The 17733-nt window shown below is 37.2% G+C and overlaps 1 protein-coding gene across 1 annotated transcript; it reads left to right on the plus strand.

Annotated features, from left to right (window-relative positions):
* Positions 1–292: 292 nt before the first annotated feature.
* LOC133338054 (uncharacterized) lies at positions 293–1398 on the plus strand (the record flags this gene model as incomplete). Its single annotated transcript, XM_061546237.1, has 1 exon — positions 293–1398. A coding segment is annotated over one exon (1106 nt), but the record flags the coding sequence as incomplete, so codon positions are not given.
* Positions 1399–17733: the final 16335 nt, after the last annotated feature.

Here is a 17733-nt window from a genome sequence, read left to right on the forward strand (position 1 = left end):
TGTTGTCTTTAATTGAAAAGAACGATAAGACTTTTGCACAAAAGCTCCACGAAAGCTTTGGTGGCACAAATCGCTTCACCATCACCGTTAATAATAATTGTAATGGTCCAACAAATTGTTATGGCGATTTAAATTGCAGGCATAGCTTTTGTAAAGCTTTCAGTGGTGGAAAGCTTTCAGTAGCTTCAAGAAGATGTTTAAGAAATGATTTGAAACAAAGACTGGCTTTATGCAGACGTTATTTGCGGCGTAAAAGAAAAAGAAAATTTCAAAAGCTTCAAAGGTCTCCCAGAAAGCTTTATCACATAAGACATCAAGAAGAAGAACAACAACAATTCAAAGAACCATTATTGAGTCAGCCTCCAGAGCTTTTGCAGATATCATTAGAAAATAATGCCACGCCATTTGTAGATTTCCCACAGGTGGCAACACTGGCCCCACACCAGCAGCAGCAACAACAACAAATGACACATCATACAAAATTGCATAATCAACCCGATCTACAACTAAGTCGAAATTTATCTTCTACCTACGAAAGCTTTGTTGAACCACCCCAAAGTGGGATTAGCAGTTGTTTGGAAAAAGTGAACGGCAACACCCACTCGAAGGACCACAGCCATCTACCAGCTATGATGTGGCAAGTGCTCATTTTATGTGTAGTACATTTAAGTTTGACCACAATTGCAACACTGTATGGTCATGTGAAAACCGCATTGTCACAAACCGCACAGCAGATTGCGAGGGCTGTTATTGCTGCCACAACACTGCCAATTATACAAAGAAGACAAAAACAACAGCAACAACAAAAACATGAAACATTATCAGCATCAGAATCAGTAACACCATGGCCCCGACCACCACTACCAGCAGGGTTATCACAAACAGAACAGTCTGCAGCAGCATCATCATCTCCCGCAATAGCAGTAAATGGCGAAGCAGTAGCATCAGGCGGAGGTTCCACCACAACCTCATCATCCATAGTAACGCAAAATAATGCAATTCATGAAAAAATATTCCATGGGAAATTTCCCAGGCCACGAAAAAATCTGATGGAGCTCAAGTTACACACACAACAAGAACAACGCCACTATCAGCAGCAGCTGTCATTGCCCTTGCTAACCGAACACCCACAGCATTATCAGGTGGATACGAACAACAATTTTATCACATGCACCACCAGCAACATTTGCAATGCGGGCAGTAACTGCAGCTCCAGCATCAACACCACCACCACAGTCGCTGCCACCAACACGACCACCACCACCAGCATTTTAACATTGTGGCAACATTGTCATCGTCGCTATCGTCCTCTTCAACTACTACCGTTACTGACAACAAAAGGACTTAATAAATACTCATGGATATTTTTATTAATATATTTGAATTTATCTGCTAAAGGTAAGTGCGAACAAAAACTAATAACAAATTTTCACTGTGTAAAATATTATACGGGGAAGGCAGAAGGGGATTTCTGGGATGGATAGATTTTTATGGGATTTAAAATCGGGAAAAGATTTTTTAAAGATATTGTTCAAGGGCTCATAAGATGCGTGCATTTTTTTACCCTACACAACTATGTTGTCAGGGTATTGTAGCTTTCTGCAGCCTCAAGAGTTTGTAACGCCGCGAAATATTGGTCCTAGACCCACCATCATAATTTGTAAACAAAATACAGGCCACAGTTATGGACCAATCTTCATGAAATTTTGCATGTACGATGGGTTCTAGCCAATTAAGACCCCTATGGATTTTGGTAAGGATCGGTTAATATTTAGAAGATGAAATGGACCAAATACTTCATTATTGTTGGTTTCTCTGATCGATCCAGAGGCCGCAATTATGTCCCGAGCATGGCTAAATTTCACATGGAGAATAATCATGCGTGTTTTGACAAAAATCGGTCAATATTTAGCGGGTCATATGGACACTGACTTTTGTGTGAAAAATTACAAATTTTTGTATTCTATGGTGTATATATTTGACCCTGAAGGACATAGACCCGAAAAGTTGATAGTATATCCAAGAAGAGTGGTTGACTTTAAAATTGATATCAAATATATGGTCGTATGTACTCAGATGTGGGAATTACACTTAAATATTTTCAGGTGCTTATTTACAGAGATATTTTTTAGTAACCCATTACCACACTAGAGGGCGGAAACATAGCTCTGATCGCTTTGAAATTTTCCATTCCAGTTAAGGTCAAGGACAACGCCTATAATTTTCTGTCATGATCATATAATAATTTTGGGATGAAGTGGATCGATAACTTAATTTTTTTGTTGTTGTTTTTTTGAGTTGATCTATTAAGGCCACAATTATAGGCCGAACATCACAACACAACTCACGCTGAAGTAAATCTGGACAAGTAATTAGAGATGTTGGAAGTCGTGTTCCTACGATAATATCCAAACAGGATCATCTTCATGATTAGACGAAGACACAACCAAATGTTGAGGATGCAGAATTTGGTTGTGTCTTCGCCTCCTCATGAAGATAATCCTGTGGTGTCCTGATTATACGCCTAGTTTCAGTTTTTAGGTCGACGTTCTCGCAAGTCTAAATTCCAATTTCTTTATCGCTTATATTCGTAATTGGGTGAATTAATTGATAAAAGTTCAACAATTCCACCTACGCAGTTGTCCAAGATCTGCCAGCCATCGACATGAGGAATTCTGTCCAACTTCTCAGGTCTTCTCAAATAAGAATGGCTTCCTCAGACGAAATGTCTGGCGAATGTTATATCAACATTCTTGATGTAATTAGGAGGTGGGAATCTTTTCCCCATCACACATTATGTCCAGCGGGAACTTTATTTCAGCCGCCCAAGTAATGAGCAGTGTGGCTGTGAATTTGGTGGTGGATATTTTCATATTTGACCCTAACGATTCACTTCTGCTGGCATCTTTCGAAAGCTTCAGTAACGGGTCCACCCAGTGGACCAAGTCCTGTCAGCCATTGACATGAGGACTTCTGTCCAACTTCTCCGGTCTTCTCAAATAAGAGTGGCTTCCTCAGACGAAATGTCTGGTGAATGTTATATCAACATTCTTGATGTAATTGGAGGTCGGAATATTTTCCCCATCGAACATTATGTTCAGCGAGAACTTTATTTCAGCCGCCCAATGAGCAGTGTGGCTGAGAATTTGGTGGTGGATATTTTCATATTCGACTCTAACGATTCACCTTTGCTGGCATCTTTCGTATGCTTCAGTAGCGGGTCCACCCAGCGGTCCAAGTTCTGCCAGCCATCGACATGAGGAATTCTGTCCAACTTCTCAACTCTTCTCAAATAAGGATGGCTTCCTCAGACGAAATGTCTGGAGAATGTTATATCAATATTCTTGATGTAATTGGAGGTCGGAATCTTTTCCCCATCGAACATTATGTTCAGCGCGAAGTTTATTTCAGCCGCCGAAGTAGTGAGCTGTGGTGGATATTTTCATATTCGACCCTAACGATTCACCTCTACTGGCATCTTTCGTAAGTTTCAGTAGCGGGACCACCCAGCCTACTTTCAGAGCTTCAGGTGGGCTTCAATATTCAGAGCTTCAGTATTCAGGTGGGTGGTAAACGAAAAATCGCTCATTAAATCTAATTTAAAATATTCATAACCCAGTAAGGAAAGTTCAAAAGTCGGGCCAGGCCGACTATATGATACCCTTCACCACTATGGGTACATACAAGAGGCGCTAATATATGCAATATCCTGTGAAATTTAATCAGGCGAAATTACATAGATATTTAACCTATTATAAAACCCCATAGACGTAGGCTCCTCGGTGAACAATTACGTAAAATCCGACGAATATGTATATGGCAGATATATCTAAATCGATTTTCATGAAATACCCAATTTCTTGCAAATCGTATGATATATAGGGGCTTTGCTGCATCATTAATTTTAAATCTGACGAAAGTATATATGGGAGCTATATTTACTGTGCCAAACTTTGAGGAAATCGAAAGAGATATAGATACTTTTGATTTCAAAACATCGGAATCACAAAAATCGAAACACCAAACTTTGAGGAAATAGAAAGATATATAAGGACTTTGTTGCACCATCTACTTAAAATCGTACAAAAAAAAAAAAAAAAAAAAAAAAAAAAAATATATATATATATATATATAGGAGCTATATCAAACTTTTAACCGATTTTCACGAAACTTAGCGCACATCATTCCAGACTCAATTAAGTGCTCTGTGGCAAATTTTGTGAAAATCGAGTGATACATAAGGACTCTCGTGCACCATTTACCTCAAAGCGGACGAAAATATATATGGGCACTATATCTAAATCTGAACCGATTTTCACGAAACTTAGCGCACATCATTCCAGACTCAATTAAGTGCTCTGTGGCAAATTTTGTGAAAATCGAGTGATACATAAGGACTCTCGTGCACCATTTACCTCAAAGCGGACGAAAATATATATGGGCACTATATCTAAATCTGAACCGATTTTCACGAACACATCCTTCTTGACTCAATTAAGTGCGCTGTGCAAAATTTCGTGCAAATCGAAAGATATATAGGGACTTTGAGGCACCATTTACCTGAAATCGGACGAAATTATATATGGGAGCTATATCTAAATTTGTACCGATTTTCACGAAACTTAGCACACATCCTTCTTGACTCAATATATATATATATTTCGTGCAAATCGAAAGATATATAGGGGCTTTGGGGCACCATTTACCTGAAATCGGACGAAAATATATACGGGAGCTATATCTAAATCTGAAACGATTTTCCTCAATTTCAATAGGATTCGTCCTTGGGCCAAATAAGTGACTTGTGCCAAATTTCATCCAAATCGTATTATAAATGCCACCTGTTCTTTGTTTGCAATTTAACATCTACAGATATTAACGATACCCTATACAACCACCACGGAACTCTAACTTTTTGCGGAATTTTATTCCGAGCCTGGGCAATATTTCGTGATGGTTGCACCCTCTTGCCCGATTAGAGGTCAACAGCACCGCTTCCTTACACTGACATATTTTCAGAATATTACTAATATTCAGTACAGTCATTGTCCATATTCCCTTTTCCGTGATGTTCGGCTTATAATTGTGGCCTATATATCGTCTCGAAAAAAAAACAAAATTAAGTTTTCGGTCCACTTCATTCCAAAATTACTATCTGATCATCACCGAACATTATAAGCGTAGTCCTTGACCATACCTGGATCCTCATGGAAAATTCCAGCGATAAGCGCTATATTTCCGCTCTCCAGTGTGATAATAGTTTACTAAATAATATCTGAATATGTAAGCACCTGTAAATATTTATGCGTAACTCCCACATCCGAATATATACGACAATATAATTAGTGTCAATTTAAAGGCCAACCACTCCTCTTGGATATACTATCGACTTCCCGGATATATGCCGTTCAGGTGTAAATATATACAAATTTTGTAGTTTTACATCCAAAAGTCAGGATCCATTTGACCCGCTAAATATTGACCGATCTTTATCAAAACAGGCATGCTTATTTCTTGGTCCAATCCCCTTCTCCATGTGAACATTCGCGATATTTGACCCAAAATTGCGGCCTCGGGAGCGACCAGAAAACCCGACAAAAAATTAGTATTTGGTCCATTTCATCCTCTGAATATTAACCGATCTTTACCAAAAACAATAGGGGTCATCATTGGGCAGAACCCATCCTACATTCAAAATTTCGTGAAGTGTTCTGTATCGTGTTTACAAATTATAATAGACAGACGGACGGACTAGATAGACTCAGCTAGTCGAGATATGACGATCTGTATACATAAAGGTGGGTCCAGAACCAATATTTCGCGGCGTTACAAACTCTTGGGGCTGCACAAAGCTATGATACCCTGACAACATAGTTGTGTAGGGTATAAAAATTAAGGCGTGTATTTTTATACCCTACAGGCCTTGTATAGGCCTTGAAAAATTATTCTTTGAAAAATCCACGCCTCATATAGGTCCCCATAAAATATTATTTAACAATAGAATAGGCCTTGAAAAAATATTCTTTAAAAAAGCCGCGGCTTATATGAAAATATATTATTTTAAAATATTTGAAAAAATTTTATCCTTTAATATATCCTTTAATATATCTTTAATATATCCACGCCTCATATAGGTCTCCATAAACTATTGTTTAAAGATAGAATCGTGTTAATGTACCTATCATTCTATCCTTTTATTAATTCAGCCCGGGTTATGATGTTGCATCCGCCTTTAATGCATTTTAAAACTACGCCACATTTATTATTATTCGGAATATTCTATTAGGCCATTCCTTCGGATGATGACGATGATGATTCCAATAAATCCTCCGTTTGCCAGATATTCATCATCAATGTTTTATGGATTTTTAGCCTATTTGCCAGGCAGCCTGCCAGCCAACCTGCCAGCTAGTCAGCCAGTCATCATATCAGAAATCATATCCGTTTCCGCATTAAGACCTATCACATTTCGCCATTTGTTGCAGTTTTTTTGAGCCATTGTTAATTTCATAGTTCATTTTTATGTTCAATGTTACGATGGTGTTGCTGTTGTTGTTATTGTTGCCTGCATTATTCTCCTTGTTGTTGTTGTTACTGGCTCTATGCCTATTAAAAGAATGAGAGCACTTCCTTTGTTCCTGCTGCTCATCGTTGTTTCTTTTTGATAGATTTTTTTTTCTTTTCGTTCCGACAATGACTCCATGTTATCTTCGAAGCTTGTTTTTTTTTTTTGTTCAAAAATGCTGCTGTCGGTCGGTGGGACGTTGGATCTGTTGGCTGGTCGTTCGGTCTTTCATTTGGCCATTTCGTGTTCATTTCATTGCATTTCGGTGTTAAATGAAGCGAACTGACAAATGTGAACACTTAACTAAGTTATCAAGACTGCAGGAGGTAGGAGGGTGAAATGTTCCGACCATTCCATGGTAGCATGGAATGAATTATCCTGTTGAGACCCAAACGAATATAAGGAACAAATGCCACCGATATAGAAGTGAGTATGTGTGTGAGTGTGCCTGTGCCTAAGTGTTGCAGCATAGCTGTTGGCATGACTGCTCACTTATCTTTTTCTTTTGAAGAGAAATGAAAGAAAAAAAGGAAAAAAAACGGGTCCGAAAATGACGAAGTTGTACTGTTTTCGTATTCTGCTTGTGAGTAGCATTCAAGAAGTGCATAAACTATGATTTCACACTACAAAAATGCTATAAATTGCATGTTTTCATGGCACACACACAGAGCCACACTCCGGCAAACATATCCTCGAAGTCCTCATCATCATCAGCGTCAGTATCAACAGAAGCTGAATCATGAACTTCAAGTTTGAAATAAAGGCAGGATCTTCTTTTATGGGTGTAGCTCAATTGGAGGGTATATTAAGTTCGGTAGAAGGACATGGACCTATATAAGGCGTGGATTTTTTAACGATGCATTTTTCAAGGCAAATAAAGGGCGTGGATTTTTTAAAGATTCATTTTTCAAAGCCTATATAAGGCGTGGATTTTTTAAAGATGCATTTTTCAAGGCCTGAAAGGGCGTGGATTTCTTAAAGATTCATTTTTCAAGGCCTTACCCAGGCGTGGATTTTTTAAAGATTCATTTTTCAAGGGCCATCAAAGGCGTGGATTTTTTAAAGACTCAGTTTTCAAGGGCCACCAAAGGCGTGGATTTTTTAAAGATTCAGTTTTCAAGGGCCATCAAAGGCGTGGATTTTTTAAAGATTCAGTTTTCAAGGCCTATCCAAGGCGTGGATTTTTTAAAGATTCAGTTTTCAAGGCCTATCCAAGGCGTGGATTTTTTAAAGATTCAGTTTTCAAGGCCTATCCAAGGCGTGGATTTTTTAAAGATTCAGTTTTCAAGGCCTATCCAAGGCGTGGATTTTTTAAAGATTCAGTTTTCAAGGCCTATATAAGGCGTGGATTTTTTAAAGAATATTTCTCCAAGGCCTATATAAGGCGTGGATTTTTTAAAGAATATTTCTCATAGGCCTATATAAGGCGTGGATTTTTTAAAGAATATTTCTCCTAGGCCTATATAAGGCGTGGATTTTTTAAAGAATATTTCTCCAAGGCCTATATAAGGCGTGGATTTTTTTAAGAATATTTCTCCAAGGCCTATATAAGGCGTGGATTTTTTTAAAGATTCAGTTTTCAAGGCCTATATAAGGCGTGGATTTTTTAAAGATTCAGTTTTCAAGGCCTATATAAGGCGTGGAAAAATATAAACAAAGAAAATAAATAAAAATTAAGACACACACAAGTAAGAAAAAATACACACACAAACAAACACACACACACTAAAACCAGCATTAAACAAACATAAAGGGAATATGGGATTTGGATGAAAAATGTTATGAATTACCGTTGCTATTCCTACATTTGCACTCAGTTTCATGGCAAATAGGAGCCAAGGACTAAACAAGATAAATATGATATATGTGTATGGATGAGTATGTTCGTCTGTGTGTGGAATTGAAGTTAGTGTGTTGTGGGATGTCATCTCATAGAGGAGTTGTGGCAAAAGCAAAAATACAGGAATCATATAAAATTGAAATAACATTTCTAATGACTACATGTGGCGGTTGAGCTTTTGTATGATTGTGGGATTAAATGTGTGTATGTATATTCCTGTTTTTTTTTTGTGAATTATCCTGAAATGTTGTTGGCCTATACGTCGCTCTTCTTCCTGTTCTTCTTTGTGAATTATAATTGAGTTTTTTTTTTGGGAATATTTGCTGGCAAAATGCATTTTTGACATAATGATGTTCAGTTTTTATCAGCATTCTATATTCATTATAATTATGACACCTAAAATTGTGTTTTAGTTTTTGTTTGTTTTTGGCAAAATGTAAAGTCAGTAAGCATATGCTACAATTCTTTAAAGAATATGTTATGGTTCCACACAAAATATATTTTAAATATATAATAAATTTAATTGATAAAAAATATGTCTATTTTACCCTCAAAAACTAAAAAAAACAACCCATTATACAGGCCTTTAAAAATATTTTGTAAAAAATAATCTTGAAACAAAATCCACAAGTTATATAACACCCTGACAAATATTGTTTAAAAAATGTATGCTTGATGGTTCCGGAAAATAAGTTTTCAAAATCTTTGCAGATTATGGTTGCCTCAGATAAAGCTAATGCTAGTATCTCACAAAAATATTTAAACAAATCCAGGCATATTGATGGCCCGAAGGAATGTTTAGAAAAATCGAGGAGCTTTAATAGTCTACGTCTCTCCACCCTATGTATATTTATGTCCACTGTTTTATGGGCGAATTTTCATAACGAAAAGGGTGTAATTTTGCAATACCGGTTCTTCGTAAAGAAAATACTTTTTACCAGAGAGAAATGCAGAATATTGTTTTAATGGCTACTTTCATTGCTGTAAGGAATATCTCAACTCAATAAAGACTGAAATTCTATATTTCCACGAATTTTTTTTTGAGATCCACAGTAGTCAGAATCGAAGATATTTACACATTTTTTTTTAATGTCTTTACATCCTAGTGTTTATAAAAAATATAAACATTATCAGATTGACATATTTCTAATATTAAAAGTTTGTCATTGGACACTCAGACTCATATATAAGTATATTTTTAAAAACATTTTTGAAAGGATTGCCTGATGTTTTTCTAGTACCGAAAGAAACGTCTGACCTTCATTTGATATTGCTTATAGTGACCAATTTCGCCAGCCCCTTCACCGTCGTTATATCCGATTTCAGTTATGGACAAATCATCACGAAATTTTGCATGTAGATTTGGTGCTGGCCAAAGACGATACCTAGTATTAGTTATTTACAAATAAATGGTTTAATATTTAGGGGACGAGATGGATTATTAACTTCATTTTTGTATGTGTTCTGGTCAATCAACAGATCACAATTTGTACTATAACCTAAAAAACCGAGAAGAGGATCTGGCCAACAAATTAACATGGCTGTTTCCATGACGATCAGTTAATATTTAGCGGTTCAAATGGACCCAGACGATTTGTGTGAGAAATTGGCAAAAATTGCTTTAATGGGCTAAATGTTCACTCTAGGAAAATATGACACGAAAAAGTTAACGGTGCAAAATAGAGAATGTTGACCTTGACCTTTAATCTAATGTCAATACTTTTGACTTAGAGGTGACATGGGAGAAATACTGAAATATATTTAGGGGTATACATTTATAAGTATGGAAATATAGTTATTCAAATGCCCAGAATTTAGCTCCGCAGAAAATTAAAATACTCCCCTCCTTCGCCAACTGAATTTAATTTTCTCCTGAAGCTCTCAACTTGGAAAAAAAAATAATTTTCTATCCACCCACATTTATGAGAAACACACTTTATGAGAAATACCCTTCTTCACCAATTTTTTTTATCTTTACCTAATACAATATATATACATAATACTGAATCAACTCTCACAATATATATACCTAATACTGAATACACACACAAATAAATTATCCGCTTCACATTCTAATATTTAAAAAAAATTTTTTTTTAATTTATTCTGCAAGAAGTCCCTTCTAGCTTCCCTACCACTCTCCTTAAAAACACTCTGTCTTCAATTTGAAGTCCCTTGTGGCCATTTCCATTCAATTATAGTGGAATCCGTACAAAAAGAAGCTCTTGGTATTCCAATGTCAGATATTTTGGTCCTCTATGAGGGATCCATTTGTTATAATGAGGCCTTATAACATCCTTGCATTATTGAAGCCCATAAAATACCTGTCGTTTTTCTATGGGAAGGCATATTAGTCGGCTATGAAGAGGCGATTTCTGGAAATTACAAAAATAAAACAATCTGTACATTTACGACAAGTAAATGCAGGAAATCCTAGGAAATCCTTCTGGACTTCAAATATAAACCACTTTCGACTTTTTTATATAAGAAGTCTCTTCAGAACATTCATAAAAGTCCCGAGTAACCTTTTATAAGAAGACCGTCTTAGCCTACTGTAAAAAGTTCCTTATGGACCTTCGTAAGAAGATCTTTCTGGCCTTCTACAAGGAAACCCTTATGCTTTTCTAAAGACATTTCCTCTGGCGTTCAAAAATCATTCTTCTTCTGACCTCCTTTTATAATTTTATACTTGTCTTCGATATGAAGTCTCTTCTTACCTTGTATTAGAAGTCCTTTTTTCGACTTCTATTAAAATGTGCTTTTATTTTTTATTTTTTATGAGAAAACCAACGTGGTCTCTTAACAAGAAAGGCGTCTCCATCACATTGATGACATACAATTCCAGATAACTGTATTTTTTGGGACAAAAAAAAAATTAATCGGAAAAAATCACATGAACAGATGTTAGCATGTCAACGAAGTCAACAGTTTTAGCTGACAGGCACAAGAATAAATTTTTCCCTTATTCAAGCAAAGAACGAATGATTTCAACAACATTTAGACACTTTCTAAAGCAAAAATATTTTCTCCTCACACTAAACGGTTTGGGTGAAATATTCTTCTTGTTGGGAGACAGCAAGAAGAGTCGGAAAAATATTCTTTAAAAAAGAAAAAATAGTCTTTAAACCAGCAAGGAAAGTAGTAAATTCGAACGGGGTCGACTATATGATACCCTTCACCACTTTGGGTATATTCAACAGTTGAATCATACCAGACGTTGCATTTTTAAAGGTCCAGTTTTAAAGGATCCATTAAAATGTCGTTTTGCAACCGATACTAAATTTTTCATTTGGTCAGATATAGAAGCTATATCTAAATCTGAACCGGAAACTTAACATACATCATTCTAGACCTAATTCATTACGCTGTGCCAAATTTCGTGCAAACCGAAAGATATTAAGGGACTTTGGTACACCATTTACCTTAAATCGGACGAAAATATATATGGGAGGTATAACTAAATCTGAACCGTTTTTCAAGAAACTTAACATACATCATTCTAGACCTAATTCATTACGCTGTGCCAAATTTCGGCCATATCAAAAGTCCGTAAATCGGACGAAAATATATATATGATAGCTATATCTAAATCTGAACCGATTTCGGGAAACTTAACTCACATCATTCTAGACCTAATCGGTTTCGATATGTCAAATTTCGGGCAAATCTAAAAATATATATGGGGGCTTTGGTACACCATTTACCTTAAATCGGACGAAGATATATATGGGAGCTATATCTAAATCCGAACCGATATTTAGGAAACTTAACACACATCATTCTAGAGCTAATTCATTACCCTGTGCCAAATTTCGTGCAAATCGAGAGATATATAAGAACTTTGGTACACCATTTACCTTAAATCGGACGAAAATGTAGATGGGAGCCATATCTAAATCTGAACCGATTTTTTCTAATTTCAATAGGGTTCGTCCTTGGGCCAATTATGTGATCTGTGCTAACTTTCATACAAATCGGATAGTAAATGCGACCTGTACTTTGTTAACAAAAATACATGGACGGACGGATATATGGACTTGTATAAATTGACTCATAAATCTCAAAAGGAACTATGGGTCTATCTGGATTATTTTTGCCTGTTACAAACATATGCACAAAGACATAATGCCCTGTACCACAGTGTGGTGAAGGGTATAAAAATCCACGCCTTATATAGACCCTTGGAAAAAATATTCTTTAAAAAATCCACGCCTTATATAGACCCTTGGAAAAAATATTCTTTAAAAATTCCACGCCTTATATAGACCATTGGAAAAAATATTCTTTAAAAAATCCACGCCTTATATAGGCCCTTGGAAAAATATTCTTTAAAAAATCCACGCCTTCTATAGACCCTTGGAAAAAATATTCTTTAAAAAAATCCACGTCTCTATAGACCCTTGAAAAAATATTCTTTAAAAAATCCACGCCTTCTATAGACCCTTGCAAATTATTCTTTAAAAAATCCACGCCTTCTATAGACCCTTGAAAAAATATTCTTTAAAAAATCCACGCCTTATATAGACCCTTGAAAATTATTCTTTAAAAAATCCACGCCTTATATAGACCCTTGAAAAAATATTCTTTAAAAAATCCATAGACCCTTGAAAAAATATTATTTAAAAAATCCACGCCTCTTATGAACCTTGAGAAGATATTCTTTAAAAAATCGACGCCTCTGGTATGACCCTTGAAAAAATATTCTTTAAAAAATCGAAGCCTTACATAGGCCGTGCAAAAATATTTTTTTAAAAATCCACGCCTTATGAGGCCTTGAACAAATATTCTTTTAAAAATCCACGCCTTATGAGGCCTTGAAAAAATATTCTTTAAAAAATCCACGCCTTATGGTAGGCTCCTAAAAATATTCTTTAAAAAATCCACGCCTTATGGTAGTCCCCTAAAAATATTCTTTAAAAAATCCACGCCTTATGTAGGCCTTGAAAAAATATTCCTTAAAAAATCCTCGCCTTATATAGACCCTTGGAAAAAATATTCTTTAAAAAATCCACGCCTTATATAGATCCTTAATTTTTTTTGAAATCCACGCCTTATATATGGCCCCTAATAATATTCTTTAAGAATTCTCCCCCAACGACAGTCCTTCAGAAATTCCTTTTCTTTCAAAAGTGATGCCTCCCCTTAAAAAACTTAAACAATAACAACAACTTTGTTGTTTTTGTTGTTGTCCCCAGTAACATATGCTTGTATCCCAACTATGCTTCGAAGATATGCAACCACTCAGCTTTTTGTTTTTCCTCGCTTTTGAAACCCAGCAGCATATTTTTAACTTCTGTCAACGTTCACAGCCATCAAGTGCTTGTTGTTGTTGTTCATTTTTTGTATTGTTCCGAGCATATTTGCTTTAGAGCAGCATCGTTTTCATAGGAAAATTGTTTAGTTTTTGTTTTTACTTTCTTTTTTATATGCAAGAAAAAAAACAGAACAAACAAAATCTAAACTTTGTTACAATTTTGGAAAAGTCAAATTTTGTTGACTTTTTGTTTAGCTGTCAGGCAGGCAGTGGTGGCGCATAAGTGTAACATAAGTTCGGCAAACACTTTTTCGAAAACACACACACAGCTGAAAAAATTGTTGATGTTTATGCAAAATGGATAAGTGAGTGAATGGAACAGCTGGAAAAAATGTAGAGAGAGGGGCACAAGGGCATGTAACACAGATTGCCAGCTAGTCATGTGAAGGGAATATTTTGTTTAGCAAATTGTCGATACACACAGGATAAAATGTCATGACATTCAATTAGAAGTGTTAAAACATGAGAAAGCAAGAAAAAGAGAGACAAAATAATAAAAATTCATAAAAAAAATGAAAAAATATTAAAAAAAAAATTTCAAGCCTTGCTTGGCTAATTGAAAAAAATGTTTTCTTAAAAAATCGAAGTCTAGGTCCTTGAAAAAACGTTTTTAAAAATCCATAGCTATTGTAGGTCCTTAAAAATAATTTTAAAGAATCCTTACATACTTACTTAGCTGGCTTGTTACAAAACGGTTGTTCCATAAGCCGAGCTTAAAAAAGATTTGGAAGCGCGTCGGTATTGTGCACAAATCCACCAATTTGGAAGACCACGTTCCAAGATGTTGTTTTCTACATGGTCTTTGATGGAACCATTAGTAGGCTCGCTTTTATATGCCCTTTGAGCTGGGGCATTCTCATTCATCCGCACAACATGGCCTAGCCACCGTAGTCGCTTCAGCTCAATACGACTGACTATGTCGATGTCCGCGTATAAATTATAGAGCTCGTGGTTCATTCGACGCCGATATTCACCGTCGACGCAGATCGGACCGTAGATCTTTCGTTGGATTTTCCTTTAAAAAACCTAAGAGCTGCCTCATCTGCTTGCGCAAGTACCCATGCTTCTGATCCATATAATAGCACGGGTAGTATCAGCGTCTTGTAAAGTGTGAGTTTGGTTTGGCGGGAGGTGGCCTTGCCTTTTGAGTTGTTTGCTCAGACCATAGTAGCATTGGTTGGCCATCACAATCCTTCTCCGAATTTCAAAACTGATGTCATTCGTTTTATTTATGGCGGTACCAAGGTATATAAAGGTAGTTATCTCTAATCTGTAGTTCTCAAGTTCCACAGTTGGTCCGAGTCAAATGGACGACTTGCGCGTTGATATCATCAGCTTCGTCTTCTCGCCGTTTACTGCCAGACCCACTTTGGCAGACTCCTTCTGAATTTGTTCAAAGGTGGCTGTTACCGCTCGCAATGTTCGATCCATTATATCGATGTCATCGGCGTAGGCGAGTAACATGTGTTGTTTGGTGTACAGAGTGGCATTTATGTTCACCTTTGCCTCTGGTATGACCTTTTCCAGTAGGATCTGAAAAAGATCACACGACAAATTGTCACCTTCTATGAATCCTCTTTCGGTATTGAAGGGCTCCAAAAGGTCCTTTCCGACTTTAACTGCTGCGAGACTTATTCCTCTATATTTGGCACATATCGTCTTGTCTCCTTTTTGTGCACGGGACACAGGATGCTGAGGTTCCAACCATTGGGCATGCATTCATCTAGCCAAATTGTACTAATCAGCTGGTGCATGCTTCTGACCAGCATCTGGCCACCAGTCTTGAATAGTTCGGCTGGTAACCCATCGGCTTCTGCTGCTTTGTTGTTCTTAAGCCGAGTAATTGCTTTTATGACCTCATCTTGGCTAGGTGGCATACACTCTATACCATCATCTCTTATTGGTTCTGGGGTATCTTCTTCAGCGCCACTATTTGATACTAGAAGCTTTTCAAAATGCTCCTTCCAGATCCTCAACACGCTATCTGAATGTGTCACCAGGTATCCTTCTTCATCTCTACAGAACGATGTGCCTGCACCAAAGCCTACGGTTTGGTGTTTTACTCGTTGGTAGAATTTCATTTTGACTCCTGCACATCTCGATTTGCTCTCGCTCACGTTTTTCTTGTTCTTTCTTCTTTTTTCTGAAGACACGTTTCTCCTCTCTCCATTTCTCCCGATAATTCTCCATCACGTTACGAGTTGCTACTGCCTGCAGGGTTGCCCTATACGCTGCGTTTTTTCACATCAGTAGCATTACGACACTCCTGATCGTACCATAGGTTTCTTGGTGGTGGTGCTTGGTACCCAAGTGTTGCTTTTGCTGCAGTTTGTCATTGTGCTTCTATACTATTATCGGACCATGAAGTGCTTTCTTCGAGCAGATGGGTAAGTTGAGCGGAGTAGGCCTCGGCTACCTGTTGTGTTTGCAGCTTTTCGACGTGGAGTTTCCGTGTTGTGTTAGATCGCACCTCTGCTGCTACATTAAGACGGGTGCGTACCTTGGCTGCCACAAGGTAATGGTCCGAATCGATATTCGCTCCTCGGATCGATCGGACGTCTAAAACACTGGATGAATGCCTTCCGTCTATCACAACATGATCAATTTGATTTCTCGTAGCTTTATCAGGAGATATCCAGGTGGCCTTGTGTATATTGATATGCTTGAATCTGGTGCTGCTAACTACCAATCTTTTTGCTGCCGCGAAGTCGATCAACCTCATGCCGTTGTCGGATGTTTCTTCATGAAGGCTGAATTTTCCGACGGTGGAGCCAAAGATATTTTCCCGTACGATTTTTGCATTAAAATCTCCTAGCAGAGTTTTAATGTCATGGCCAGGGCAGCGATGATATGCTGTTTCTAGGCGCTCGTAAAATATGTCTTTGGTCTGTTCAGCTTTATCTTCGGTCGGAGCATTGGCGCAGATGAGACTGATGTAGAAGAAGTTCGCTTTTATACGGATTATAGCAATTTGCTCATATACTGGAGTAAATCTGGAGACGAGGTCTTTTATCAATGGCGTAATCATCTGATTTACTTACGCCTGTCCCTTTCCATCGCATTTCCTGTAATGCAATAATATCGGCTTTGTACTTCTTGAGTACATCCGCCAAAGCGAACACTGCGCCTTTTCTGTACAACGTGCGCACATTCCAAGGGCAGATTCGCAGATCGTGTTCCTTTATACGTTTGCGGGGGTAGTCAGTATTAGGGGGAGGGGTTTGATTTTCTTTTTATTTGCTTTTTCATAGTAGGAGGGGTTTTCAGAGTATGGGCAACTTACCCGACGACTCAACCCATTTTTTTATTGATTTATAGGTGAATTCGCGGCACATATTAGCTCACTATTTCATCGGGTGATGAGAATAGCTCCCCAGGTGGCACCGCGGGCAGGTCTGTGTCCAAAATTGAGATGAAAGAGGGACCAAGATTATATGTGATTATCATCACTTGATGATCTTCAAAAAGAAAAAAAATGAATTTCAATATATTAGCATAGCTTAGGGCGCTTTACTATTGTACACAAACATTGCATACCTTGGGGAGCCATTTCACTAAAAAAACTTTACAAAATTGTTATTTATGTCTTAAGTCAAATCTTTTAACAACTACCCACCACCCCACCACTGCCATCACCTGCTGTATATAGCTGCTACTTAATTACACATCATTAAATCCGAAGAAGTTAAGTGTCTGTGTGTATCTGTGTTCCACCATCAATTGAATCTAAACACAGGGGTTGATCTGAATGTTTTCCTTGTCATTTACAATATGGATATGTTTTTCATTGACTGATTTTTAAGTGACATGGAAAAGGCAAACCGATTCTTGAAACAAAGAAAAGGGTGGCTGCTGAACCCTAAGACTTTAGTAATGTTAAGTCAAAGGAATTTATAATTATGATGGGGGAGGAGGAGGAGAGAGTGAGGAGGGAAGTTGGAGGTGTAGTTAAAATTTGCCTTCTAATTTAAATCCCTTGCAAAATTTCGTAGTTTCACCAGTAAAGGAAATCAT

This window comes from Musca vetustissima, unplaced genomic scaffold (genome assembly GCF_032173495.1).
Source record: "Musca vetustissima isolate MV318-11 ecotype Yass unplaced genomic scaffold, APGP_CSIRO_Mvet_v1 utg314618, whole genome shotgun sequence".
NCBI lineage: Eukaryota > Metazoa > Arthropoda > Insecta > Diptera > Muscidae > Musca > Musca vetustissima.